This window comes from Sapajus apella, unplaced genomic scaffold (genome assembly GCF_009761245.1).
Source record: "Sapajus apella isolate SASKATOON/1434 unplaced genomic scaffold, GSC_monkey_1.0 scaffold38, whole genome shotgun sequence".
NCBI classification, from domain to species: Eukaryota; Metazoa; Chordata; class Mammalia; order Primates; family Cebidae; genus Sapajus; species Sapajus apella.
The window spans coordinates 13788377-13816369 of NW_022436978.1; the positions used below are offsets into that span (position 1 = coordinate 13788377).

General features: G+C 47.7%; 1 protein-coding gene and 1 long non-coding RNA gene across 6 annotated transcripts in view; one reads left to right on the top strand and one right to left on the bottom strand.

The window, feature by feature from the left end:
• Positions 1-3833: 3833 nt before the first annotated feature.
• BCL6 (BCL6 transcription repressor) lies at positions 3834-27951 on the top strand. Of its 5 annotated transcripts, XM_032298278.1 has the most exons (11): positions 4157-8966; positions 10045-12030; positions 14700-14738; positions 15584-15754; positions 17347-17568; positions 19340-20311; positions 20839-21023; positions 22465-22632; positions 23740-23870; positions 23982-24119; positions 26732-27128. In XM_032298278.1, exons 4-11 carry the CDS (start codon positions 15594-15596, stop codon positions 26873-26875), a joined length of 2121 nt encoding a protein of 706 aa, XP_032154169.1. In that variant the 5' UTR covers positions 4157-8966; positions 10045-12030; positions 14700-14738; positions 15584-15593; the 3' UTR covers positions 26876-27128. The 5 variants fall into 5 exon arrangements, with proteins under 5 accessions (XP_032154167.1, XP_032154171.1, XP_032154169.1 ...); XM_032298276.1 differs by lacking the exons at positions 4157-8966; positions 10045-12030 and adding an exon at positions 3834-4144 and having other exon boundaries at positions 26732-27951; XM_032298280.1 differs by lacking the exons at positions 4157-8966; positions 10045-12030 and adding an exon at positions 3870-3937.
• Positions 16856-27993, bottom strand: part of LOC116564880 — a 30732-nt gene continuing 19594 nt past the window's right edge. Inside the window, exon 3 of the long non-coding RNA XR_004275144.1 lies at positions 16856-16899. This is a non-coding gene — a long non-coding RNA (uncharacterized LOC116564880). The remainder of the gene's footprint in view (positions 16900-27993) is intronic.

Below are 27993 nucleotides of genomic sequence, written 5' to 3' on the forward strand. Positions count from 1 at the left end.
TAGTGCCAAGTACTGCAATGTAGCTGGCAGGCATAAACAAACCCAAATGACCATCAAAACTCATCATGACTTGGAGTTGGCTCGGAGTTTTACAGTTTACAAAGAGACCACAGCAGTCTTGCCTTCCTCAGTTCTACAAGGAAACAAGATACGCACCTACAGACTCAAGTTGTCAGGTTACCCTGATCCTCTAAAATGGCAGAGGGCCAGCAATCATGCAGACCCATTTTCAGTTGTGACTGAAGGCCCAGCCTGTAATCCTGAGAGAAGAAAGCCTAGAGAACGTGACTGATTCGAAAAATGCTTTCCAGTTTTAAAATCTATAGTCCTGTGCTGTGATATCTTAAAGAACTCCCAAGGTGCCAGAGGTTCCTTACAGGTGAAACCAACTTCCTCTGTGAGCCCCCTCACAAAGAGGATAGAACAGTGTTTATTCTAAGGACAGGTTCTTTTTCAGCTATGACTGAATTGCGGGGAAGGTTTTGCAAGGGGGAATTGAATGTGAAATCTGTTCTTTTCCTTAAATAGATGGAAAGGACCAGGCTATTTTATTTTGTAATAAAGCTTATATTTACCCAGCAGCAATGATCAGGGACCTATGCCCAGTCCACGAGGCAAAGAGGTTGGCCTGATCCTCTATTCTGAGTATTAACAGCCAGTAACGATTAAATCATGGGACTAGTTGATATGTAGTGCCCCCAAGTCTGCAGGAATTATTCTTAAGACCCCAGACATGGAATCACTCTTTAGAGTTTCTTAAGGATGATTTAAAAGAATCGAAATACACTCAAGTCAGCCCTTTCTTTAATCCTGTAATACAGCACTGCAGGAGTGAGGGAGCCCCACGTAGTGATGCCAACTGGATGCTGAGGAGAGGTCAATAATGGAAGAAGAAAAGACATTCTGGAAGAAATTCAACTGGTATAATATTTGACAAAGTTACTTTCCTAGGAATTGAAAAAAGATTGAGAGGTGGGTGCACAATTTTCTTCACTGTTCATTCAGTTGAAAGTAAAAGAGACTCATCGAAAAAGGAGTGTGTATCTTTAGAAAATTTTCAATGATCATTTTCTTTCTCTTTCTAACTGGTCTTCAGTTCTGGTCAATTTCTTTCAATGTAAACACATTGATTTGGCAAAAGGCAGTAGAAAAAGGTGGCACTCTGGCACTTGGTCCCAGAAATAATGTGCTGAGAAGATTTGAGGTCTCTGGTGATGAGGTTAATTATCTATAAACCAGGCCTGGTGGGTTCTCCCTCTAGGGGTTCGGGTGCAGAGAATTAGATAGGGCTGAGGTATGAGAAGGGTGAATTCCTTCCCAGCCCCCACTCTGGCTGGTTCTACTGCCTTAGGGAGCAGACTTCCCTTTGCTCTGCAGCGCCCCCATGGGGCTAAGAGTGGAGTGGCAAGGGAAGCACAGGAGTGACAAGCTGTGTGTGTCTCAGGTTGTGGTGGACAGTGGATGAGGCTGAATGGCAGTTTTGACCAAAAAAATTGACCAAAATTCATAAAAGTAATCTTTTGAAGGATCAATAATAGGGCAGAGCCATACAATTCACATTCCGAACCACAGAGATACATCTGGGAAATCCTAAAGTGCTAACTGCTCATAAAAGAAGAAATTATCACACATATAAACACACAAAGAAAATCCCTTCTGCAAAATCGGGGTGTCATTTTGCATCCAGTGGGATTCATTTTAAACTCTTTGCAAATGAGGAGGAAGGGGACTCAAATGAAAAAGCAGATAGTCTGCCTTCTGGCAGAATAAATCTGAACTTGACAATATCATGTGTCTTTGGGGGTAAAGCATACATTTCAACAACAGTGACAGGATTAGGCCTATGTATATTTTTCAAAAACTCCTCACAAGACAGGCTTTTCTGCAGAGGCTGCAGTAATCCATCTGTCAATAAGTATTAAAATATTCAGATTTCACAGAGACAGACACTTAACGCATATTTCCTAAGCTCCAGCCCTTGTGGAAAATAATCAAATTCTCTGCACCTTCCTGGGTTCTAAAATCTACAATACAGCCTTTAAAAAAACGTTTGTATGTTGGGGGAGGTGGGGGTACATCACCAACAGCATTTTCAGTGACATCACCAACAGCATTTTCAGTGACAGATGAAACTTCTTACGGGACTGTCAGTGAAAGAGATCCCAAATATCCCAGCAAACAGCAATCTTTCACAGTTCTGATCACTCCTCCATTATAAACCCAAATTTGGGGTTGAGATAGGTAGATTATTTTAGGACATATCTTTATTAGAAGTTAACATGTGACGAGATTTTGTGGAACCTTTAAGAATTCATCTGTAATTTAATAAGTCGCTTGAAGGACTCTCATAGCCAAGGCTCAGAACAGCCTGACCTTTGAAAGCTGCTTCTGGTCCAAACATTTTGGGTTAATTCTTGAGGAATCTGAAATATTATTTTCCCCTCACACCCTTCTTTTAAGAGACAGACATAAAAGAAACAAGAGTCTCCCTTATTCAGGGATGAGTAGGAGGGGAAAAAACCCCAACCAACATTTAAATAAGGAAACTAGCAGCTCTGAACAAACAAACTAGGACCCACAATGAAATGATTTTGCACTGCAATTGCCTTTAAAAAGAAAGTAATAGAGAAAAAGAGAAGGAAACATTTTCCCCTTCTTCTCTTCCCCCCCAACTCAGCTTCAAGGCTAAGATCACCGTGCTGCGTGTAGTGCGTTGTAGTTCTAGCAGTCTGTTCTAAATACAGGCAGTATCTGTGATACTGGCACGGCAGGCCTTTAGAATTCCCTCCGGCTGATCTCTTAAACACAGACTGAAGAGATTTTTTACAACGACCTTGAAACGAGCCCCGAAAAGAAAGCAAGATCTTAAGAGAAAACAAAACACAAACACGTATTTGGCTCACAGAATTTTGTAGAAAACACACACACACATACCCCCCCCCCCCACACACACGTTTCTTGCAACAAGAAATTTCCCAAGAGTCAACAATAACAGAAAGATTAAACCCACCACTTGCTGTCCTGGAAAGAAACAAACCAAACCAAAACAAATCCTTTGAACATTTCTCTCAAGTACAGGAGAGACATACTTCAGCAAAAGTCCAAGGGGGAAAAAAAATTGCACCAAAGTGGGGGGGAAAATAAAAGTGGGGGCTGGGATTGTTACATATGGCCAAAAATTTAAGCTTCTTTCAACAGTATTAGTACTGAAACAATACATCTTCTTTAAAACGCTTGAGAGATTAGATAGAGAAAGAAAAGGCACGCACAAAAAAATCCAACCGATGCCGATCCTATGATTTACGTAACACCACAAACTTGCAAAAGGCAAAAAATCAGAAGCAAAAATCCATAAACCATCAAAATACAGCAACCAAAAATCCCAAGCCACCATGCCAGAAAGAAAAAACCCCAGAACAACAGCAAAAACCCCTGTCCTAAATAAAAATAAAGCAAATGAACCCACCGAAAACTGCTTGGCAAATATTTTTCTCGTGGTGCTTAATATTCTAGCTGAAAAGAGCTGTGGTGTTTATTGTTTTTTTTTTTTTCCCCCTCTTACTCGCGTCTCTAACCCTACTATACATAACATACTTTTTCCAGTGGTTCAAACCTCTCGCTCCCTTTTGTGCATTTAGCTCGAGGAGCTGAGTTTATGGGTAAGAGAGGAGGAATTAGCCCCAGACCCCGGGAAAGCAAAGCGCACTCCCCCTCTTATGTCACCGAATAGCAAATTAGTTCTCAGAATTCCAGAGGCCGAGCTTTGCTACAGCGAAGGCGCCGACGTCACAGAGGAGGAGCCCACGTGACGGTGGCGGAGCAGGCCAGACCATCGTCTCGGGCCCGGGGAGGGAGAGCCACATTCAGGTCCCTCCAGCCTCGAACCCGAACCTCCAAATCCGAGACGCTCTGCTGATGAGAACCTCGAAGTATGCCGGCCGGTGAAAAAATCTTGTGGCTTTGAGGGCTTTTTATCGGCCAGGGGAGGCAAAAATCTCTGCGAGCTGACACCAAGTCCTCCCCTGCCACGTAGCAGTGGTAAAGTCCGAAGCTCAAATTCCGAGAATTGAGCTCTGTTGATTCTTAGAACTGGGGTTCTTAGAAGTGGTGATGCAAGAAGTTTCTAGGAAAGGCCGGACACCAGGTGATTATTGCTGTTGCTGCCGCCGCTGCTGCTGCTGCTGCCGCCGCCGCCGCTGTTGCCGCTGGTGCCGCTGCCGCCGCCGCTGCTCATGATCATTATTTTACCTTTTAATTCTTTTTTTTTCCGCTCTTGCCAAATGCTTTGGCTCCAAGTTTTCTATGTGTATCTATTGATATAAATGTATATATTTATTTATTCTAGCTGTCAGGTGTTAAAATAAATGCCGAAGATTAGTCCCACGTCTCTCCCACTCTAGGATATAGATTTTTAAAATGTATTTATTATTATTATTGTTGTCTTTGAGTGAATCGGCCGGTTTGGGGAGGCTTTTGCCACCCTCCCTTGTGCTGTTTTGGTTTTTGGAAAGGAGGTGGAGGAGAGGAAGGAGGGGAATTAGGGGGCGGCCGGAGCAGAGAGGACGAGACAGTGCTTGGGGGGCGATTCGGGCAGGTCTGGGGGCTGTCTGGCCCCGGACCGCGGAGAGGACGCGCGCTCGCGCTCTCGCTCTTTCTGCTGCTGCTTGCGTACGGCTTGTGCTCTCTCTGGATTCGTGCGGCTGTGTTTTTTCCCTCTTTTCTCGCTTGCAAACTGCTTTCCTTGCTCCCTCGCTCCTGGCCTCGCCTTCCCTCCCTCCTCTTTTTCCTCGCGGCTTCTTCCTTCCCTTCCCCTGTCCTTCTGGGTAACTCCGGGAGGCGAAAAGGGAGGCTGCCCGCTCGCTCGCCCCGCTGGCTCTCTTCCACCGGCCTCGGTCCTTTAGATTCCCTGCCTTCGAGCCGAACCGAGATTTGGAAGGAAAAAATGCAAGCGAACTCCTCGGGTTTTTGTTTTTGTTTTTGGTCATAAATCCAGATGAGATGAAGTATCGTGTCTACTATTTCCTTTCAGAGCCTTGATCTTCCTAACGAGAGACGAGTGTTTTGGTGTCCCCTGCCCCTGTGTTTTGGGGAGCTTGGGGGCGGGGGTATTGAACACTTTGAAAATTATTCTTTCTTGGTTGTAGTCAAGGGAGTCGGGAACCTCCGCGCGCTCTCCCTGCTCATCCCGAGGAGAGAGAGGTTGATGGCGGGACAGGGCTTCTTCGGGTGGGTGGGAAAGGGGTGCGCATTGCACCTGCGGTGCCTTTCGGCGTGCGGGGGGACTCAGGGCACCTCGACAGGACGGCCCGGGAGAACGAGAAAGGTGGCGGGATTTCTGGCCGCCGCGGTGTTTGTATTTTGAGCTCTGCGTGACTCTGTGTTGGCTCCCAATGGCTGTTCCCTCCCTTTCCTAAATTTTATTTTATTTTTCCCATGGTGCAAGCTTTGTAAAAAAGGAACTGCGGGCCTGAGCGTAGTGGACGCCGGGCGTCAGATTCCTGAGGTCCCTACCCTGGGCGAGGAGAAAGACGAACCGAGCCCCAGCCCGCGTTCCTTCTGTGCGAGACTCGGGAGGAGAGAAGGGCACTTTGTGGCTCTGGCTGGGGGGGACCCGGCGCGGGAGGAGCGGGCGCGGGCGCGGGCGCGAAAGGAAGATCTTTGTGAGTGATTTTGCAAAAAATAGATTGCGAGGTTGGTTGGATTTGCAACCTGTGGCTCTCCTCGAGGGAGTAAGAATGGGGGAAGGCGGCGGCGGCGGCGGCCCGGGGAGGGAGTGGGCAGAGTTGGAGCCTCAGAAATCGGCTGAGCTCCGGGGGCGGGCGAGGAGAAGGGGGGGTGGGGGCAGCAGGAGCTAGGGGCCACCCCACTGCCGGATGTAGTGACCGTGGTAAATGTCTTGAACTGTGGGTTGCGTTGCCTTTATGATGCCGTGTTATTGGAACCCTGGCGAAAAATGGAAGTAGTGTTGCAATAATGAGTTTTAAAGCTCCCCCATGGAAAACAAAAACACAGCTAAACCGATTTAAAAAAAAAAAATAGCAAAAAGACCCTCTGTGTTGTGTTCCCTCCCTGGATGGTTGAGTTGGTGGCTGGGGTTTGGGGATGGGGGTCCTGACAGGTGAGCAGATAAATGACCCCAAACCAGGTGCTTGCTGAAAGTCCCAAGCTGTTACAGGGCCCCCGACCACCTCAGCGTGCCAATCTCCACTCCCCTCCCATCTCCCCACCACCCACCACCCCACAACCCGCCAGGATTTAATCTTTTATGGATTTTTTTTTTCAATCAGTTTATAGTTTCCAGGAGGAAAGTCTTGTAACGCTTTACTTTTTCTCTTCTTCTTCTTCTTCTTCTTCTTTTTTTTTTTTTAAAGTAAAGTGAGTGTCAGTAGCTGTGTTTTTCACAGTCTGGATTAAAAAAAAAAGTGGGGCAGGAGAGAGGGAACCAGGGAAAGGGCTGTTTAGAAATACAGTTTGTGGCTCTGAGCAATGCCACTGGCTTCCTCTACACAGACTGCCAGTTTCCCTTTTTCTTTGCAAGGTGTGTGTGGTTTTAATAAATAACTTAAAAAAAAAAAAGAGGGGGCGGTAGGATCCATCAGGAGACAGGTATCTGTTTTGCTCACTATTTACTACCAAGAGCCTTTGGCACTGGAACAGAACCTCGTAAATCTGCAGCCCAAGTTGAAGTTCATCTGGCCCTAGTCCACACGCTGTTCCTGGAGGTAGCAAACATGAGCTCAAAGGAGAGAGATGAAATCACATTATTGCTTTAAAATATATACTTTTTAAAAAGAGAAGAAAAGATATCTGTCTCTGGGGAAGGAGGAAGTGGTGAATAAGTATCAGGAGATGGGCATTCCTTTACTCTAATGACTGCAGTTGAGTCTTCGGGCCAAAATAGAAACCTGTAGATGGGAAATATCCCCCCCAACTCCCCCCCCACCCCAAGTTTATAAATAGAAGTTTCCAGTATCCTATTTGGAAGACTTTCCAATACTAGAAGCTGAAGCATTGGCTAGTTTTAGGGGTCTGTTGATAGTGACAAGAAGCCTAGATGCTGTTCATCAAAACTAGGCGACTTGAGGGAGAAAGTCAGGAAAAGTGGGAATTCTCCAATTATCCCTTTCCTCTTCTTTTCAGTTTTGAAGGGTTTTATTCCAATGCTTTCTTGAGAAGACTAATTTATTCTGGGTTTGGTGGACAGGGATGGGACTCTAGATTCTTAAGTTGTCGTTTGCTGAGCCCTTGAAGAGTTCCAGTTATTGGTTGAGTAAATGGTAGCCATGGATAGATGTCAAAACCCTTCCTTCCCTCTCCCCCGCAGGGTAGTCACACTCACAACCCAGTTTGTTGTGAAAAACTTCAGAGATTGAGAGGAGGCGGTGCAGCAGCGCCACCCCTCGGTAGGTGAAACTATTGGCAAAAGTCAATTTTTGGGAAATATTGGGAAGTGACCTGATGAAGCATTATTTCCCCCCCAGAGATTTAAAAAAGAAAACATAAGGGAGATAAAACTAATTGAAAAAAAAAAAAAAGGACTTTGCAGTTTATCAAGTACGGAAGAAAAATGTTGCTTTCCAACTAGGATGGTGTCATACTAGGCAACGTGGTTCTAATATATGTATATATTTTGTGGGGGGGGGAGGGTGCCTGGTTGACTTTAAGTAGAAGAGTTCTCCAGGCGGAGGTGGCCCGCCCTTCCCCTCGGATTGACTTCTCGGGGCATCTGAATTCTGCCGCCCGTCTAATGCTGAGATCGTGAGGGATGTTTTGGTGTAAAACGTCAGAGCGGCTGGAGGTGCTGTAGTTTTGCCGGCGGTGGTAGGGCGTGTGTGTAGGGGGTGTGTTGAGGAGGTTTGTGGATGGCGTGGAGCAGCGGTAGGCTGGTCTGCAGCCCTCTGTGAGTCAACATGGAATGGCGCGTGCCGCTTTCCAGCACTGCGCAACAAGTGGGGCCGCGGCCGCCAGCACAGCGAGGGTGCCGCGCAGTGGCAGCCCAGGCCGGTGTGGGGGCCAGGAACGGCCCCTCCCAACCCTCCCGATGTCCGCTCCGAGACCCTCAGCTCCACCGAAAGCGCACACCCGACTCCCCAGAACTCCCCCGCTTTGCTGGGCGCCGTGAGCCCGAGTGAGGACCCAGGCCTCGGCCCCCAGCGCCCCTTTCCTCCGAGGCGATCAGGAGTTTTTTATTCCCGACTTTCTTTGCTGGACGACCAGTGGTTGGCAAGAATCTCTGCCCAAACCGTCGAGTGCCATTCTGCCTTTTGAAGACAAGTGCGCCTACTTTCCCTTTCCAGTACGTAAAGCTTTTCCGGGGGAAAAAAAATCAACTTAGAGTACATGAAAGCGGCTCCGGATACCCGCGTTGTGGCTGCTACAGGCGGGAGCGTCGGGAAGAAGGGACGGCATCCACTACATTAACTGTTTTCCAGCTTTGCTTTTAGAGGCAATCCCACCCCCACCCTCGCCGCCACCAGACAGAAAATAAAGCGGGGCGGGCAGGGATCGGAGTGGAAGCTGCGGCCGCGCGGCGGTTCTCGGACGGGCCGGCCTGCCACCTAGCGGTGGGCTGGATCGAGTTCGCGGCCAGGGGCGGCGGGCTCGCGGTGCCACCTCCCGGGCGGGCGGCCGGCCGTACCCTGACCACATGCTAGGAGGCCACCCTCCAGGCCTACGACCTCCAAAGTTGTGTTTGACAAGAGGGATGAAAATCAGAAAGGCCTCGCTGCTCGCCCAGTCCACCGTCACTCAGCGATGAGCATCCATTTCCACTAAGAGAAACCACAAATAACCCGCTTCGAACCCACCATCTTCCTGTCCCCGCGGCCCTTCTCAGGAGGAGTCGGTAGTGGGAGGATGCCCTCCAGGAGCTCAGGGGCTCTGGGACGTACAACTCTTTTTTTTTTTTTTTTTTTTTTTTTTTTAAACAGTTGAGGAAACAGGCCCGACGAGGAGGCTTGTTAGTGGTGAGTTAGTGACTTAACCAGGACCAGATTTTAAGCTTCTGAATTTCATGCCAGCGTCTGAAAGTCAAAGGCAAGCTTATCTCAGCTCCTTTGAAGTGTCCATGAGAAAGAAGCGGCAGCCAGAACCAGGAGTTTAACCTCTTAGGACACCTTATTTGCCAGCGCTCACTGGAAACCGTTCCACAGCAGCCTTGGAGGAGTTATTTTTTTTTAAAGAAAATATGGCTTAAGATTTTCAGTGATAGACAGGAAAAGCCCAGATGGTGCTGAGGGGTGGGGGTCTCAGAGCTCGGGGGTTCGCGTGTTAGATGTGTGTGGGGGGTGGTGAGGGCCTGGGCCAAACACTTGCAGGGGCGAGCCTCGATCCCGAAACCGCTGTCTTCCCCTTCCTTCCATCCCTTGCATGGTAGCCTGGCGAGAAACCGGGGATGTGTGCGTGAGGGGGCGGGGGTCATGTGGACTGGCCAGAATCTGTGCCACAATAGCTCCTCCGTAAAGTTTTCTTTCTCCGAGCTCGTGACTTAAGATGGCAAACGCGCGTCCGCAGGCTGGCGGCCCCTAGCGGCGGCCGGCGCGCTCTGCAGCGGGGGACGGCGCCGTGTCCCCCGCCCCGGTCCGCGGGGATCGAGTTCAGCCTCTCCCACTGCGGGAGCCGTCGGAGGCCGCGTCGGAGAAACGCGCCTCTGTTCGGGCTGGAAACGAATCTGGGAACGTGTTTGAAGCGCGGTCAAGTTTGACTCATCGCTTTCCAAGGACAGTTAGTGCCTTCCATCTTCATTAACGTGAATAAGGACCTTGGCTGACTTCTTTCCAGATCGGATTTTTAAAGGCATTGTTTGCTTGAGATCACGCCTCTCCCCTCCCGCGCCAGCCTTTTTTTTTTTTTTTTTCCAAAGGCTGAGCCCAATCCAGCCAGGATGGCCGAGGGATCTCTGCCCCGGGACGTGATTTGCTGGCATTGTCTTGGAGCCCTTCTGGAAGGCTGTCTTGAGCTGAGCGTTTGGGGAGCGTCCCTTCTGCAACTCCTCTTCAGATCTTGATGATAAAACACATCCTTCTGTTTTATTGCATTTCCTAGAAGCTTGCAGGCTTGTAAGAGCGCTGTTGGCAGGAAACGTGATAGAAATGAAACTCAGGACATCATGTCCTCGGACACCTCGGTTACCTAAAGCGGCTGCCGAGGCCATCGTGTTATCAAATTTGCTTTTATCCACTGTCGCCTCCCGCACCCTCCCGTCCCCCAGACAAGAGGGCGAAGAGTGTTTTTCCCTAAGAATAAAAACAACTCAGCGGTCCGACCTCACCCCCTGCCGCCGGACCCCGGTGGTGTCTACGGCCGTGCAGAGACTCTGCGGAGACCGGGAGCCCCACCGCAGGGCCCCTGATGCGGGGTTCACTCCGGCAGCTCCAGTCTTATTAAAATTCCTTGTCCTTGTCCCTAAACAGTGCTTTACACTTTCAAATTCCCCTTTGGATTTTTCAGCGAGTTATTGGAGTTATTAGATTACCAATAATCCAACAGCCGGCCTGGCTGGAAAGGCGGGGGGAAGGGCGGAAGGCATTCTCCAAATCAGGAGGCTCTGGCCAAACTAGGTCAATGGGAAGGAGGGGAGGGGCGAGAAAGGGTTGGACCGTTTCAAACCTTGATAGAGGGCTCTCTCTAGTGTTAGGCAGCGGTAAAAACACCCTTAGGTTTGAGCTCCCGGAATCACGGGACTCCAAATTGCCAATAAATGCACTTACTCAAGTTTAACTTCCTAGATTCTCATCCCTACCCCATATTAAAACCCAACCTTCTCTTTCACCTTTATCCCCCCGGGCGAAGGGGTAAGAAGGCCTCAATGTAGAATTTTGAGGCCAAAGAGTCTCAGCCTTTGAGGACCGACTCTGACCTTTCCGCTGCCGCAGAAGGGCTGAGCGGCACAGAGTGGCGCCACTGGCTAGTTTTAGGACCTGACTGCAGCCTTGTTTGCTGAGTCTTTCGCCGTCCCCTGACCCCCAAAAGCGCACTCCGGAGCTTGCTACAGAGACCAAATAGGGCAGGGCACCCCAGGGTTATAATTCCCGGGAGGGCCGCAGGAAGATGAAGCAAGCGTGGAGAGCGCCCGTGCGCGCGCGGGGGTCGGGGCGGGGTCTCTGCCCAGTCCAAGCCGGGTCTCCACGGTTTCGGGAAAATCGGAATCGGAAATCCTTACGGCCTGGCAGCTCCTATTCTATAGACTTTGGGCGGAAACCAAGTGGAGCTGGGTTCCCGTTCTTGCCAACGTCGGCGGAAGGGGCTTTCGGTTTAGTTTTTCTCCAACCTTGGCTGGGGCGCCTTTGATGGAGACTCTCAGTCCTAGGGATTCCATCTTTTTGACCTTGAAGTCTAGCCCAAACATCCCCCTAAAAGAAGGGGGACGAGGGAGAATGGAAGGCAAAAAGAGGAAAAAAGGCAAATAAACTTCGGAATCCGGCAACTTAAAGTCACGATATCAGCCTCAGATTGGATTCCAACTCCTGGGTTCTAGTCCCAGCTCTGCTGCTAACTGACCTTCCCCGTTAACAAATTGTTGTGTGTGAGAGGTTGGACTAGGTGAACTCTGAGAGCCCTGGACTCGGCGCAGACGAGGGATTTAGGGGAAAGTGTGCTGTATTCCCCGCGAGCCTTCCCCGGCGGCCCCGCCTCCCCTGGTGAATCCCCGGCGGCCGGCGCAGCGCAGGCAGAGATCCTGGCGGCTGCCGAGCCCGGCAGCTTCCTGGAAAGTTACTTCTCGTTGGAGCCGGCGATAGGCAGAGCATGTTCTGTGAAATCCGCAGAGCCGAGATTGACTACGTTCCGGGAATGAGAGGGCTGTGCCATTCCCCTCATTGCCTGATGCCTTGACGGCGTAACAGGAAAAAAAAAAAAAAAAAAAAAAAAAAAAAAGGCATACACACAATGTTAGCCACCGAGGTGTACGAAAAGTTTTATTTGAATGTAACTAAATTAAGGGCCGCCACAGTCATTCCACAAAGCCTCCGTCTCGCCTTGCGGGGGGCTTGGAGGTGGATCGCCCAGGGGCGGGCAGTCTCTGGAAGACAGGTACGGTGTCGTCGGGGTGGGGTAGTGAGGTCTGCCCAGGCTTGCCCCGGCCCGCAGGGCTCCTGTTTGTGCTCTTGTGTGTGAAGCAGAAAATGGGGCTGCCTGGTGCCAGCCCAGGGGAGGAGGGAGGAAAAGGATGGGGTCTTTTGTATTGGCTAGCTCTCTGCCTCTTAACCTCGCCTCTGGCTCTTCTCTCATTTCCTCTCTTTCTTTCTCTCTCTCTCTCTCTGGCTTCTGCTGCTGTCTTCTCTCTCTTTGCTTTTTTATTTTTGGTTCCTGTTTTCTTCTTCAGTGGACAGCTTTTTTAAAGGATCTGCCTTCTCAAGGAGCCTAGTTGGATATGCACAAGGAAAGCTCCAAAGGAGCTAAAGGGAGGAAGGGAGGAGAAAACACCGAGCCCTCCCATGGTGGTTACAGAGCCGGGGGAAGAGGTGGGGGGGGTGCCCGGACATTGGGATGGGAAGTCCGGGTCTGGGGACAGCAGCTGTCAGTTTCTCATTGACAGCCCTGCTTTTCCTCGGAGATTGTTTTTGCGGGTAGTCTTGTGTGTGGCATTGGTGGCATGGCTGAATCTAGGAGATGCGACCTGTCCAGGACTTGCTGGAAATTGGCTTTGAGATCTTGGGCAAGGCTTCTCACCTGGAGCTTCAGTTCCCTTCCTGATAAATTGGGGCTGTTAGAAGGATAAGACGCAATCAGGAGGGCTGGGAAAGGACTAAGAGCTGTGTACAAAAGCAAACTAAATGCTGGTGGTGCGTCCACACCTGTGGCGTCTAGGGTGGGGGCGGTGACAGCATTGCCCACACTCAGCCCACAGGCTCGGGAGTTGAGGGGAGGGCCTCTTAAGAAGAGCTGGCTTACAAAGGAGTGAGCTTGATAAGGACCTTCGCCTTGTGTGTGTATATTTGCTTTTGGTCAGGCAGAGGCTTAAGGTGAAAAGCCCAAGTCCCAGCTGACAGTAGACACAGGGGAACTTGTTTGTTTGTTTCATTCTGCATCTGGAGTGAGTCATTGCCACTTGTCATGGTGAAATGGCAAATCTGGGCTTCCTGTGGTTCCAGAAGCCTGCGCCTGGAAATCCACAAGCGAGCTGGTGGTTGAAGCTGGTTAAAGAACAGCCTAGGTATTCCAGAAGTGTTTGAGGATCCCTTCCATGAGGGAAGAGAGGCAAGTTTATAAGTAAACCTCCCATGTGTCTTCAGCTTTCTTTTGCAAAGGAGAAAATCCTTGAAGTTTGGTTAAGACCGAGTTAGTATATCTCTCTTTGCCTATCTTGAGTTGGGATGGGGAGAGGAGGAGATAGGTCCTTTGGTCTTTTTCTGTCCTCTCCTTTCCCCACTTCCTTCCCTGCAGACCCCCACTTGCTCACATGCACACACTAACCTTGGAGACGATGGGATTGAGTGACTGGCACTTGGGACCACAGAGAAATGTCAGAGTGTTTGGTTACAGACTCAAGGAAACCTCTCATTTTAGAGTGCTCATTTGGTAAGACTCAGCAGCCTGGAATGGGGCAAAGTGTTTGTGTGGGGGAAGGAACTTAAAAATGAGATTCACCCACATCAGGGTGCTGTCTTGCATGTTCTACAGCACGTAGGCTGATTTGGAAAGGGGACAGGAATTTGAGCCAGAAGACCTAGGGCCGGGCCACTAACCATCTACATGGCCCAACATGACCTTGCTGGCCTCGGGCCTCTTTACCCGGAAAATAGCTCTAAAAGGTTCTACTTTTTTTTTTTTTTTTTTTTTTGAAGGGGGAAAGACAGTTCAAATACTGCCTTGCTTTTCAGCCCACATTTGATCGTAAATGAGAGTCTTACACCTCATTTTGTTTTAGAGAAGCCAGTTTGGAAGAGGTACACATTTCATTAAATCTCTTTAAGGTTTAGTGCTGCCTGGCCAGTTCTCAGCTAAGTCACATAGTTAAGTCTTTTACCAGCAGGCAGAAGCACAGACTTGGAGGCAATAGCATTCTGTCTGGTCTTAGACCCAGTAGGGCAGGGAGAGAAAACTTTGAAAAAGAAGACAAAGGTTTTCAAGGAATACATAGACAAGACATCTCAGGTTGTATTCTCCAGAGCCTATATCCACTCTTAATGTTTCAGAGAGGCAGGGAATACCGCCTAGCTGTTTGTTTGAGCAAGCCACGTGAACCCCTAAGTCTCAGTTTCATCGCCAGTGAAATAAGGATAAAGATATTCGCCCTATCATCCTGGTGAAATCATCCTAAGACTTCAAAGATAAAATTTTAGCAGGCTTTGAATGGCGTCCAGCATATTCAGGCCACGGATGGATCATTATCATTAATGTTGACAGAACTACTTTTCTTATTTTTCTTTCCCTTAAACTCAAGTGGCCTTTGGATGGTATAAATTTTTTTTTTCTTTGAAGCAGGAAATACATGTATGTATGGATGTATGTATAAGTAATTAATGTATGCAATTATACTCCTAGTACTCAGGATAAAAACAATATTATCTCATAGCTTCGGGTGCCTGTTGTTTCCGTAAGAGCAGAGCTGGAAAACGTTTGTTAGCTTGCGGTAAAACCACACCAGCTGGCAAGCTGCAACTATCAAAGCAAAACTAAATGTGTATGTCCTAAAATAAGACTATAGTGGACAATCTTACATTCGTTAAATCAATTCCTGTTTGCTTTCTTCTCTGCAGGTTTTAAGCAAAATTTTGGACTTTGAAGCAAGGCATTGGGTAAGTAAATCAAATTATATGCTTTAAAATGTTGGGACGAGCCGTTTCTTTTTGCCAATGCATGTGTTCTGTGAACTTTGCCACCTTTCATTATACGAGATAAGGATGACCAGCTCCCTCTACGTCACTCGTAGTCCTCACTCCTTCACCTCTATGTTAGACGTCTTAACATTTGTATGGTCAATCGTTCTCTTACTATTTCTTTGTACAAACTGATTAAGCCAGCTGCTATTCACCAGCAGTATGCAAGCTCCTCGAGGTACAAAAGTCGGGCGCCTCTAAAGCCTAATGGTGGATAGACCAGTGGTGACTGAGATGATGAAATCAGACACGTACGAGAATAGCTGTCAGTTTTGAGAACTACTCTGGACGAGGAATGTAGTTCTAATTTTTATAACCACATAGGCATTACTACTTCCATCTGGGGAAACCAAAGCCAAAAATGAGTCAACGACCTGCTTAAAGTCCCACAGCTAGCAGAAGACAAGTCTAGCCTGATAATCTTAAAACACCATGTCTCCATCTCTCCATTTCAGCATACTCACTGCCTCTCAGTGCTTGCCAGAATCTTTGGTATGTGGGAGAAACACTCAGCAAACATTCATTCCCTTTGCCTTTCCCCTAAAGAGCTTTCTATCCCAACTTATTGGATAAAAGTTATTCTCCCCATTTTACAACTGCGAAGAATAATGGCCACACTTGGGGTATGAACTGTTCAAAGATCAGACACAAGGGACCCGAGTTGCACTCTGTACCTCAGGAGGCTGAGCCACCTACTCTGATACCCGTGGCAAGCAGGAAACAGGTTCTGGAGGATTAACAGGATTTTGGCCTCTTTTTTCAAGTGAAGACAAAATGGCCTCGCCGGCTGACAGCTGTATCCAGTTCACCCGCCATGCCAGTGACGTTCTTCTCAACCTTAATCGTCTCCGGAGTCGAGACATCTTGACCGATGTTGTCATTGTTGTGAGCCGTGAGCAGTTTAGAGCCCATAAAACAGTCCTCATGGCCTGCAGGTGAGGGGTCTGAAAGGAAAGGGTGGGTGAGTCAAAGTAGGGTGATGGTGTGGCAGCCAAGCAATGTGAAACATGTACGCCTTTTACTGCATCTGGGACGATGTCTCGCTGTGTCTCCGGGTCTCAGCACCATGGCCTGGCAGGGTAGGCTCCCAAGGAGTGAATGAATGAATGCAACTTTTAGAAAAGAAGGAGTCATATTCTGTAGCAATAGTGGGAGAAAAGTTGTATACTGCCCCAAGAAAGGATGTGTTTGGGGCAGACATGGAGAGTAACTTCAGTTAACCAAGTGAAAAAATGACAAAAGATTTCAAATGAACTTTTGTCTTTAAGTAGCTTAAGCAAGTTAATTTGAAATATTTTGTTCTTTTATGCTATAAATGTATTTATTTTATGCCACAACTGAATTTCCATGGGTGTTCAGAGTATATGTAAGAGTTAATAAGAGTGAACTAGCTGATTCTTCATGTTTATCAAGTATTTTGAGTTTTCAAAGCAATTTTATATTACATGATGTCATCTCCCCGGATCTTCCTAGCAGCCTTCAGTGTCGTGCTACACTATGGCCTTCATTTTATAGATGGTAAAAAGAAAGCACAGGGAGGGGAAATGACGTAGAATCAGGGATCCCTGTTGCTGTTTGATAATGTATCCAACATTTGCTGTAAGCACCTGTTTTTTAACAGTGGAAATAACAGAGGTTTATAGAGATATAAAAGTAATAGACGATGGTTAGTGAATGCTTGCTATATGACAGGCACCATTCTATATCCTTTACATTTTCATTCGTGCACAACACTATAAGTTAGACACGATTGTTCCTCCTACTTTGAAGAAGAGTAAAGCAAGATGCCGAGAAGCTAAGTGTCTTCTCCAAAGTCACACAGCTACTCGGTGGAAGTCTGGCTGACTTCTGGCAACTCACTCAGAAATAGTAGAATTGAGAATCAAGATGGTAGCCCAGGATTCTCGTTTACAACTGAGTACTCTTTCCACCACCAGACAGCATGGCACCTGGAGGCATTGCTTGGGGTTTGACTTGGGTCTTCTAGGAATAACTGACCCTCTGTTAATCTAAGGACTTTGATAAAAGCAGGAGGGAGGTGAAGGCATATTTTTATTTCTTTGTCATTCATACCTAAATTCTAAAAAAAAAAAAAAATAGAATTAAAAAGGTAAGTATAAGTGCAATAGAACAAGAGGGAATGCTTATGCCAAGGATAGACTAAGAATAGTTGCTGCAAATGAGTGCTAAATTTAACTCCGGTAATCCGTATCGTTAAGACTAAAAGGAAAACAGGCCCTGTGACTTTTAGAATATTCACTTACCCCCTCTGATCTTAGTTCCCCCAGTTGTAAAGGCAGAGAATGATAGTACCTATCTTGCAGGGTTGTAAGGAGCAAAGGATAATGTGCGTAAGGTGCTTAATGACTCTCTGATTTGGTGAGCTCTCCATGAACAGCAGCTAGTATTGATTACCGTGGAAGTTCTGGAGGTGGGCCCAGGGGAGAGGGGCTGAGTGTCAATGCTGACTGTAGTGGATCACAGATTCCATATGTCTACTGTAGTGGGACATCTGTTTGTTTTACAGTGGCCTGTTCTATAGCATCTTCACAGACCAGTTGAAATGCAACCTTAGTGTGATCAATTTAGATCCTGAGATCAACCCCGAGGGGTTCTGCATCCTCCTGGACTTTATGTACACGTCTCGACTCAATTTGCGGGAGGGCAACATCATGGCCGTGATGGCCACAGCTATGTACCTGCAGATGGAGCATGTTGTGGATACTTGCCGGAAGTTCATCAAGGCCAGGTGAGTTGGTACCTGGGTAGAAGCCTCGGAGATGGCAGAGACAGTCCTTGATCAGAAACCTTTGATAATTCATGCACACAGAAAAAATAGTCCTCTATGATGTGCTGCAACCCCATTTCCACTCGTTGCGCACTTCTGCTCTTCTTAACTCTTGTGTCCCAGGCACACTTAACTCCTGTGGCTATGCAGAGGTGTCCTGTGCTTTACCGCATCTTGCTTTCTTCCATTCACTTAATATACCCTCTCTTCCAACCCATCTTGCAGGGCCAATCTTGGATTTCAGCCCTTCCATGGAAGTCTTTCTGATTACCACTTTTCCTCCCTCAGCTCTTCCTCTGTGTTGCAAAGCATTTGGCCTGTGCTTTAAACTTTCCTTCTATGTTAAATTTGCATATGTATTTTAGTTCTCCTTCTTCTGTTATAACTATTTACATATGTGCCTTAGTTCCCTACTAGACTGTGGGCTGCTCAAGGTTATGGGGCTATCTTACTTATCTTTTATGTCACGCTGCTCCTACTAGGCAGGACATTACTGAATTGAGTGGAGTTCACTGAGTTTAACCTCTTACCCAAGGGTTGGTAAGACATGACCTTCATTTAAAGGTGAGGAACTTGAGATCCAAAGAAGTGAAGAGGTTCGCTAAGTGGAACAGAGATTCAGAGCTTAACTTCTTCAGAACCATTTGATACAGCCACGCTAGGGTGATTGCATCCTCGCCCAAACAGAAGGGATTTCCAGGCTGTGTTTGAAAACCTCCGGGAGCCAGGACCTCAGTGTTCTCAGAACCACACAACATACCGTGCACAGTTAGAAAGCTTCTCCTTTTGGCCTCTCTTTAGACTTCTGATTGGTTCTAGCTCCAATAACTGTGATCGTGGTGAGCTGGCCTGTTTATTTTGCCCACGTAATGTCCCTTCAGGTATATACAGATAGAGTTCTTTGTCTCCTGTGGGTGACAAAGGTGGCAAGATCATCATTGCTGTCATTTACAAGTACTTTCAGTGGGTCAGGCCTTGGGCTTAGAATGGCTAAGTAACTTGCTCCGGGTCACCTGGCTGCTAAGTGACACAGCCAGGTTTGCAGACCTTGCTGCCCGTTCTGTCGGAAACTTTCATCAGCATGTGGGGCAAATTCTTTCTTCAGGAGGTTACCCGTTTGTGTAGGAGCCTCCAAAAGGGCCATACCAACATGGTACAAATTCTTCTTTTCCTGTTTCCCTGTGTGTAAAATGGAGGCAATAATCATTGCCTTTCCTTCCGTTCAGGATTTTGCAAGGGCGAAATGAGACAAGGGCTTTGAAAGTTTTATGTGAGCTATAAAATTTTATAACATCGGAAGAGCTATAGATTCACACACATGCATAGATATGTGCTTTAAACATAGAAGATCATGTCTAATCAGGCAGCCTGCCACTGAGGAGTGCCCCTGGGTGTGAGAGCAGAGCCTTTGCCCCCAGCCTGTTCAGTGGCCTGTCCACACCACCAGCCTCTTGCCCCGTGTACAGCCACCTCCCTGTCAGCAGCTTCCTCTTCTCCGATGAGGAGCCGGGAACTCACTGCCCTGTTCTGGGCCTCAGTTTTCCCAATTGTAGCCTGGATTTTCAGGCTTCTAGCATAAACGCGTCGTAATTCTGTTTCCCTGCTCCAGAACCACGTCACCTATGTCTAGCTAATTCAAGCACAGATGTGGTTATATAAGTGTCCCTGGAAGGTCATCTATTTAACAGTTCTGATTTGGGACCGGTGTCTTTCCTCCTTTTTCCTCCCACAGTGAAGCAGAGATGGTTCCTGCCATCAAGCCTCCCCGTGAAGAGTTCCTCAACAGCCGGATGCTAATGCCCCAAGACATTATGGCCTATCGGGGCCGTGAGGTGGTGGAGAACAGCCTGCCGCTGAGGAGTGCCCCTGGGTGTGAGAGCAGAGCCTTTGCCCCCAGCCTGTACAGTGGCCTGTCCACACAACAAGCCTCTTACTCCATGTACAGCCACCTCCCTGTCAGCAGCTTCCTCTTCTCCGATGAGGAGCTTCGAGATGTCCGCATGCCTGTAGCCAACCCCTTCCCCAAGGAGCGGGCCCTCCCGTGCGACAGTGCCAGGCCAGTCCCTGGTGAGTACAGCCGGCCGGCCTTGGAGGTGTCCCCTGGCGTGTGCCACGGCAATATCTATTCGCCCAAGGAAACAGTCCCAGAAGAGGCACGAAGTGATATGCACTACGGTGTGGCCGAGGGGCCCAAGCCTGCTGCCCCCTCAGCCCGAAACGCCCCCTACTTCCCCTGTGACAAGGCCAGCAAAGAAGAAGAGAGACCCTCCTCAGAAGATGAGATTGCCTTGCATTTCGAGCCCCCCAATGCGCCCCTGAACCGGAAGGGTCTGGTGAGTCCACAGAGCCCCCAGAAATCTGACTGCCAGCCCAACTCGCCTACAGAGTCCTGCAGCAGTAAGAATGCCTGCATCCTCCAGGCCTCTGGCTCCCCTCCAGCCAAGAGCCCCACTGACCCCAAAGCCTGCAACTGGAAGAAATACAAGTTCATCGTGCTCAACAACCTCAACCAGAATGCCAAACCAGAGGGGCCAGAGCAGGCTGAGCTGGGCCGCCTTTCCCCACGAGCCTACACCGCCCCGCCTGCCTGCCAGCCACCCATGGAGCCTGAGAACCTTGACCTCCAGTCCCCAACCAAGCTCAGTGCCAGTGGGGAGGACTCCACCATCCCACAAGCCAGCCGGCTCAATAACATCGTTAACAGGTGATTTCAGAGACAGTCGGTGTGAGATCAGGGGTTACCTGGGCAGGGTTCTGCATCATTTCTTCTGATGGATGCAGGGGTTTGTTCTTTTCTTGCCTGAATTGCTGAGCCTATTAGAGGTGTGGAATCAGTGTCTATTGACAGAGTTAGTCTAAGTAAAGAAGTAAATGACACTTAAGTAGTGTATATTTTTTCATAGCAAGAGAGATAACTCCCTTCTGGGGCAGAATAGCATTCTGTAAATGCCACAGGCACTTCCTGTGGTCTTGATGTGGCGGGGACCATCCTGCTACCTTTGACTAAGAGAGGCTGTGGGCTGCGGGGAAGCTCTGGCTCAGTTTGACCCTGGCCAGTTTGACCGTTTCTGCAAAGGCTGTTTGCAGATAAACTCGAGGACAACTCTGGGGTCTCAGAGCCTGAGTGGTCAGCCCAGCTGCTGCCTCTGGGCTTTCATAAACACAGGGAGGAGAGGGTGGTCTTGGGGCCCTGCCCCGGGTGCTGAGGCTGTCTTCACTCCTGCCCCACAGGTCCCTGACGGGCTCTCCTCGCAGCAGCAGTGAGAGCCACTCACCACTCTACATGCACCCACCGAAGTGCGCGTCCTGTGGCTCTCAGTCCCCACAGCATGCGGAGATGTGCCTGCACACCGCCGGACCCACGTTCCCCGAGGAGATGGGAGAGACCCAGTCTGAGTACTCGGATTCCAGCTGTGGTGCGTCCCTTTCCCTTCTACCCCTTGTCAGGGAGAAGGAAGACCCCTCTGCTCCATGGGTGTTGTGCTCCACTTTACTTAGGCTGTTATCTCTGATTGGAGCAGTCCCCAACTGGAAGTCCATTGGCACTCAGAGTCACCAGTCGTTCATCCCATGCTTCACTTCTTAGGGAGGTCGGCTAACCAGAGCAAGGAATGGAGTATTAGAGTTGACCTGGGGTCATCAAGACTTACCACACAGTCTTTCAGGTTTATTCCAGCAAAAGTAATTTGTGGGGCTGGCTGTAATGCCCGGAGCTTTCTCCATTCCTCAATACCAAAACTACTGGGACTGACCTGTGTATGTGTTATTTTCCCCGCCAGGCTGTGTATTCTATGAGGAGAAGCATCTGACTCATTCTTGTATCCCCCATAGGTAGTAGTACGTCCCTAGCATGGAGTAGGAACTCAGTAATGTTAGCTGAGTTAAAAGAGTTGAAGCGAATTACTAAATTGGCATTTCTGGATAGTCGGTGATTGGCATCCCCAGTTTTCACTAGACAAAAAAAATTCTAGTTATTCACCCAGCTCTGGCTACAGGAATAGAGCCCAGTAGTACCTAATCAGAGTTAAATCACCATGACTTGTCATTTTCAAATCACTACAACAAATGAAAAAAATAATTAGCTGCTTATACCAAGAGATTTGGCACAGGGTCATGGACCCCTAGGTGGGAGGGTGGGGACTGTCCCCTCCTGCCCCATGGCTGTTTTGCCTTTGCTGTGCACTCCAGTTCCTTTTCTCTGGGCCTCTGTTTCCACTTCCACCATCAGCTTTGCACTCCCAATCTCACAGGAGGATTTGGGAGACATGAGATCCAGATAGGTGTAAGGGTGACCACGGAGTGTTTATCATTAATTCCTCCTTCAGTAGAATGGAATTTGACCTATATCTTATGTTCCTAGAATGCTCTGTGTTCTATTTTGTGTAACGTAATATGCTCCCGTCAGGTAGGCAGGACAGGGATTTATTATCTGACTTTGAAGACAAAGATACAGAGAGGCTCAGAGGTAGAGTCTTGCCTGAGGGCTTCTGTATATAAGTGTAAATAAAACTGAAAACTTATCTTTAATAGTCAATCCTCAGAACTCTTGGGGAAAGAATATCTCTGTTGTGCCTTCCTCAAACTGGTGCAGGGCCTCTGAGTACCTATGTGTTTGAGCTTCCCTTCTGTAGCTTAATTCAGTCCATCTCCTTTCTCCCTTTTCTGGCTAAGACCAAATGCTAAGAACAGTAAAGTCCCCACAGATCCTTTGCTCCAAGCTCCCATGAATGTCGGGTGGGTGAGTGAGGGGCTGGGGGCTCAGTTTGGCACAGGGGATAGCTACAGAGGACAGAGGCCTGAGAGCCCTACCGCCCTTCCTCGTGCTGACTTTGGTGTCCCCCTCCCACCCTCCAACAGAGAACGGGGCCTTCTTCTGCAATGAGTGTGACTGCCGCTTCTCTGAGGAGGCCTCACTCAAGAGGCACACGCTGCAGACCCACAGTGACAAACCCTACAAGTGTGACCGCTGCCAGGCCTCCTTCCGCTACAAGGGCAACCTCGCCAGCCACAAGACCGTCCACACCGGTATGGCCCTGCCGCGCACAACCCGCCCTCTCCACAGTTACTGGGGCAGGACAGGGAGAGGATCCTAGAGAAAGGCGAGGGGGCAAGGCAGGGAGCAGGCCCCATCCTGGCCTGAACGAGGGGCCCGACCCCATCCTGTTTTTGCTCAGCGGCTTGACTCATTCACTCCCTGTACCCTCTGTCTTTCCACTGAGATGCTCTATACTGCTTTCCTGCCTTTGCTGAGGTCAGAAGTGTTAATCTCACTGCACAGGTGAGGAGACTGAGTCTGGGAGAGGCAAACAGATTCGATTTTTGTAAAGCCAGAAAAAAACTGAAGGCCTCTTGATTTTTTCAAATGACTTGTTCCTTATTAGCTCACCTTCCATTACCAGATAGCTTCTCTTAGCCTGACTGTTGTTTAAAATCTACTCTCTTAATACTGTATATGGCCCCATTATCCAGACACTTTCCATGAAGCAAAGTCCAGCCATTCTATTGGTTTCCTCTGCCTGAGCATCTACTCAGACCCAAGCCCCACCCCTCTTGCCAATGGAATCCAGCTGTAGTTGCCACAAGTGGAAAAATATGTTTGTTCTAAAAGAGGAATGGGAGCAGCCTGATTGTGTCTCCTTGGTGAATGAGTTGATGAGTGAATCTGTCTTATCCAAGTAAAGAGCTAGAAGAGCCTTCCCAGGTAATCTAAAGTAGCCCCCCAGGTTCCAGAGAGGGAAACTGAGGCCCAGAGAAGGAGAGTGACTTGTCCAGGTCCCACAGGCAGATAACCCTAATGACAAAGCTGGTCCTAAAGCCCAGGCTTCCTGGAACCTCCCCCTCCCTTGTCCCGCACCTGACATTGTCGCTACTCCATGCCACCACTTGTTTCTTGGCCCCGGTCCCCTGCAAGATATGCAGGTGTGTGTGAAACAGGGCTGGCAGGTGTGTGTGAAACAGGGCTGGCAGGCGTGGGGGCAGGCCTCTGGATTCTCTCTCTGACATTTCCTAAGGGAAAGGAAAACATGAGTGACCTCAGGGAGGAGCAGTCTGCTTAGAAATCCAGGAGCCAGGGACTGCGGAGACGTTCCTTATTGAATATGGCTTTCCTTTTTCCCTTTTTCTTGGTAATAGGTGAGAAACCCTATCGTTGCAACATCTGTGGGGCCCAGTTCAACCGGCCAGCCAACCTGAAAACCCACACTCGAATTCACTCTGGAGAGAAGCCCTACAAATGCGAAACCTGTGGAGCCAGATTTGTACAGGTGAGCAGAGTGGCCTGGGAAAGGCCGCTCAGTCCATGTGTGCTGATGAGGGGGTGCCCAGAGGCTTGCACTCCACCCCAGAAGACCTCTCATGCTTTCTTCTTCGTTCAGGTGGCCCACCTCCGTGCCCACGTGCTCATCCACACTGGCGAGAAGCCCTATCCCTGTGAAATCTGTGGCACCCGTTTCCGGCACCTTCAGACTCTGAAGAGCCACCTGCGAATCCACACGGGAGAGAAACCTTACCATGTACGTAAGCCTCTTGCGGCCACTCTCTGGCCTGCGGAGATGGGCAGGGCGGGGAAGGAGGTGGAGCAGGCAGGCAGTGGAACTGTTTGCTCCAGTCTCAAGCACGCAGTGGGACAACCACTGCACTCATAGTTGGAAGACCTACATCTGAGCCTGATGGTCAGACACCCTGCTCGACCTTGGCCCAAGCCTTAGGGGACTCATTTTTAAAATGGGGGGTATTGGAACAGGTGATCTGGGCCTGAGGGGAGGAGTCCAGACTATGAACACATAGATTTGATTCATTCCACATAGATTCGATTCATTCCACATAGATTCATTCATTTCACAAATACTTACTGAGTGCCTGCTGGACACTCCATACTGGGTTAGGTGCACATTTAAGAGGAGCTAAGGTGTTTGAGAAGCAACAGTCTTCGGAGGAGGAGGAGAACAAGAAGAATGTTATATTAATTAATGGGGTGGGTGTGGTTGCTCACGCCTGTAATCCCAGTATTTTGGGAAGCCGACACAGGTAGATCACGAGGTCAGGAGTTCGAGACCAGCCTGACCAATATGGTGAAACCCCGTCTCTACTAAAAATATAAGAATTAGCTGGGCATGGTGGCGGACGCCTGTAGTCCCAGCTATTCAGGAGGCTGAGGGAGGAGAATCACTGAAACCTGGGAGGTGGCGGTTGCAGTGAGTCGAGATCACGCCATTGCACTCCAGCCTGGGCGGCGAGAGCGAAACTCGGTCTTGTTTAAAAAAAAAAAAAAAAAAAAAAAAAAACATAGAAAAAGTTATGTTAAGAAAGAGGAGGTGGCCAGAGTGCAGCACGACGGTGTGGACAGGCCACTGGGATTGTAGTGTTCTAGGGTGGGGTCTCGGCAGCTACAGCCTGTGTGCCAATGTTTGAACTTTCTATGAACTAGGAATGTTTTTTTGCAAAAGTAAAAGAATATTTTGTGCCATATGCAAATTATATGAAATTTAAATTTCAGTGTCTCTAAGTAAAAGGTTATTGAAACTCAGGCCTGCTCATTTGTGTACATTTTGCCTCTGGTTGCTTTGGGGTGTTGATGGCGTCCTTCTAGGTGGTGATGGGAACAAGAATGAATCGATGAATGGTTAACCCACCTGCCAGAGGTTAACCTGCAAGACATGGTTATTTTTGTTCACTTGTTTATCTAGCAGTGAGTGAATATCTTCTTACTTGCTGTTTGTTCTTGGGCAAATTCATTATCCTCATAGTAGCTTAACTTCCTAACCTGTAAAATGAGTTTGATAATGATATCTACATCATGGAGTTGTAGTGTTAACTAATTATTGAAGCATTGAGGATAGTGCATGCACATCCTAACGGTACAATAAATATCTGTGATAATAAATGATTTGCTAGAATTTTAGATGCCTGGGATATCAGAGTTGAGAATGACTTTTCAGTGGATATTGACCCAGGCCATTCAGAAGGGAGATCCAAGGCCTAGAGAGAGAAATGGCATGCTTGGGACACACAGCAGTGAATGGCACCGACACAGTGAAACTTATATCTCCCAAGACCAGAGATTTTACATAGGTCCCTGCTCGTTTTTAATTTTTCTTAATCTATTTCCATTTTTGCTTTAAAACATTTACTCTACCTGAACATATTTCATTACACTTTTTATTTTAGAATAGTTTTAGATTTATAGAAAAGTTGCAAAGATTGTACCAAAGGCTCCTACATGCACCTATTTTACCCTATTGTTAACATCTTACATTAGTTCAATACATTTGTCACAACTAATGAACCAATACTGATATATAATTATAAGCTAAAGTGTATACTTTATTTACATTTTCTTTGTTTTTGTCTAAGAATGTCCTTTCTCATTCAAGATCTCATCTAGATTACCCCATTACATTTAGTCATTCATTTTATTTTATTAACTTTTATCTAAACTAAAATGCTTCATTGAATTAAATCAAGAAATAGCTCCACTTGCTAATGTTTAGTTAGCTTATCTAAGATATATGCCATAGAAAATAATATAACTGCATTTAAAAATATTTACTCTAGACTCCGGAATTTCCATGAATTCAGATTGGCCTAGTCCATTTGTCCAGATGTGTTCAGATTAATTGCATAATTTGACAAAGAGGTATATTCTGTTAGGCACGAGGAAGATTATAAAGTTTAGAGAAAATTAGCCACTGCCCTCAAAGTGTTACCCACTTAAGAAGGAGGTAGCCCATGGAGGGCTAGGTGGCAAAGCTAGAAATCTTACAGAGGTTCGAAGTAAAGAGGGATTATTTTTATCCTTGAGAGATTCAGAAATGCCTTAATGATGAGAGGAGTTTGCATCTAACTGTTTTGGATAGGACTTGAACTTGTGGAGTCAAGGCAGGGAAGGACGTCTCTAGCAAGGGAGAAGCAGAAACAACCCTTGGGAAAGCAGGGAACGGACCTTCGCACGATGCTAGCTTATCTGTTGGCAGAAGCTGGGATTCATATGGGTTCATAACCCGGTCTCCAAGAGTCAAGAGCTGCCCCAGTCCCTTGCAGGGAAAATCTTCCTCTCTGGGTCTTTGAGCAATGACACCTTTCTTGGGTTGATGACAGCTAACGTTTGCCTCTGCTGTCCCTGCAGTGTGAGAAGTGTAACCTGCATTTCCGTCACAAAAGCCAGCTGCGACTCCACTTGCGCCAGAAGCATGGCGCCATCACCAACACCAAGGTGCAATACCGCGTGTCGGCCACAGACCTGCCTCCGGAGCTCCCCAAAGCCTGCTGAAGCATGGAGTGTTGATGCTTTTTCCTCTCCAGCCCCTTCTCAGAATCTACCCAAAGGATACTGTAACACTTTACAATGTTCATCCCATGATGTAGTGCCTCTTTCATCCACTAGTGCAAATCATAGCTGGGGGGGGGGGGGGGTGGGGGTCGGGGCCTGGGGGATTGGGAGTCATAGCAACTCCCCCTCCCCCACTGCCATGAAACATTAAGAAAATAATATTGCTTCTTCTCCTATGTGTAAGGTGAACCACGTCAGCAAAAAGCAAAATCATTTTCTATGTCAAAGCGGGGAGTATGCAAAAAGTTCTGACTTGACTTTAGTCTGCAAAATGAGGAATGTATATGTTTCGTGGGAACAGATGTTTCTTTTGTATGTAAATGTGCATTCTTTTAAAAGACAAGACTTCGGTATGTTATAAAAGAGAGGGCTTTAATTTTTTTAACCAAAGGTGAAGGAATATATGGCAGAGTTGTAAATATATAAATATATATATATATATAAAATAAATATATATAAACCTAAAAAAGATATATTAAAAATATAAAACTGCGTTAAAGGCTCGATTTTGTATCTGCAGGCAGACACGGATCTGAGAATCTTTATTGAGAAAGAGCACTTAAGAGAATATTTTAAGTATTGCATCTGTATAAGTAAGAAAATATTTTGTCTAAAATGCCTCAGTGTATTTGTATTTTTTTGCAAGTGAAGGTTTACAATTTACAAAGTGTGTATTAAAAAAAAAAGAACAAAAAAACCCGCAGAAGGAAAAACGTGTAATTTTGTTCTAGTTTTCAGTTTGTATATACCTGTACAACGTGTCCTCACGGTGCCTTTTTTCATGGAAGTTTTCAATGATGGGCGAGCGTGCGCCATCCCTTTTTGAAGCCTAGGCAGACACAGGGACTTGAAGTTGTTACTAACTAAACTCTCTTTGGGAATGTTTGTCTCATCCCATTCTGCGTCATGCTTGTGTTATAGCTACTCCGGAGACAGGGTTTGGCTGTGTCTAAACTGCATTACCGCGTTGTAAAATATAGCTGTACAAATATAAGAATAAAATGTTGAAAAGTCAAGCTGGCTTGGTCTGGAGGGCTTTTCTTGTGTGGGAATGGGGC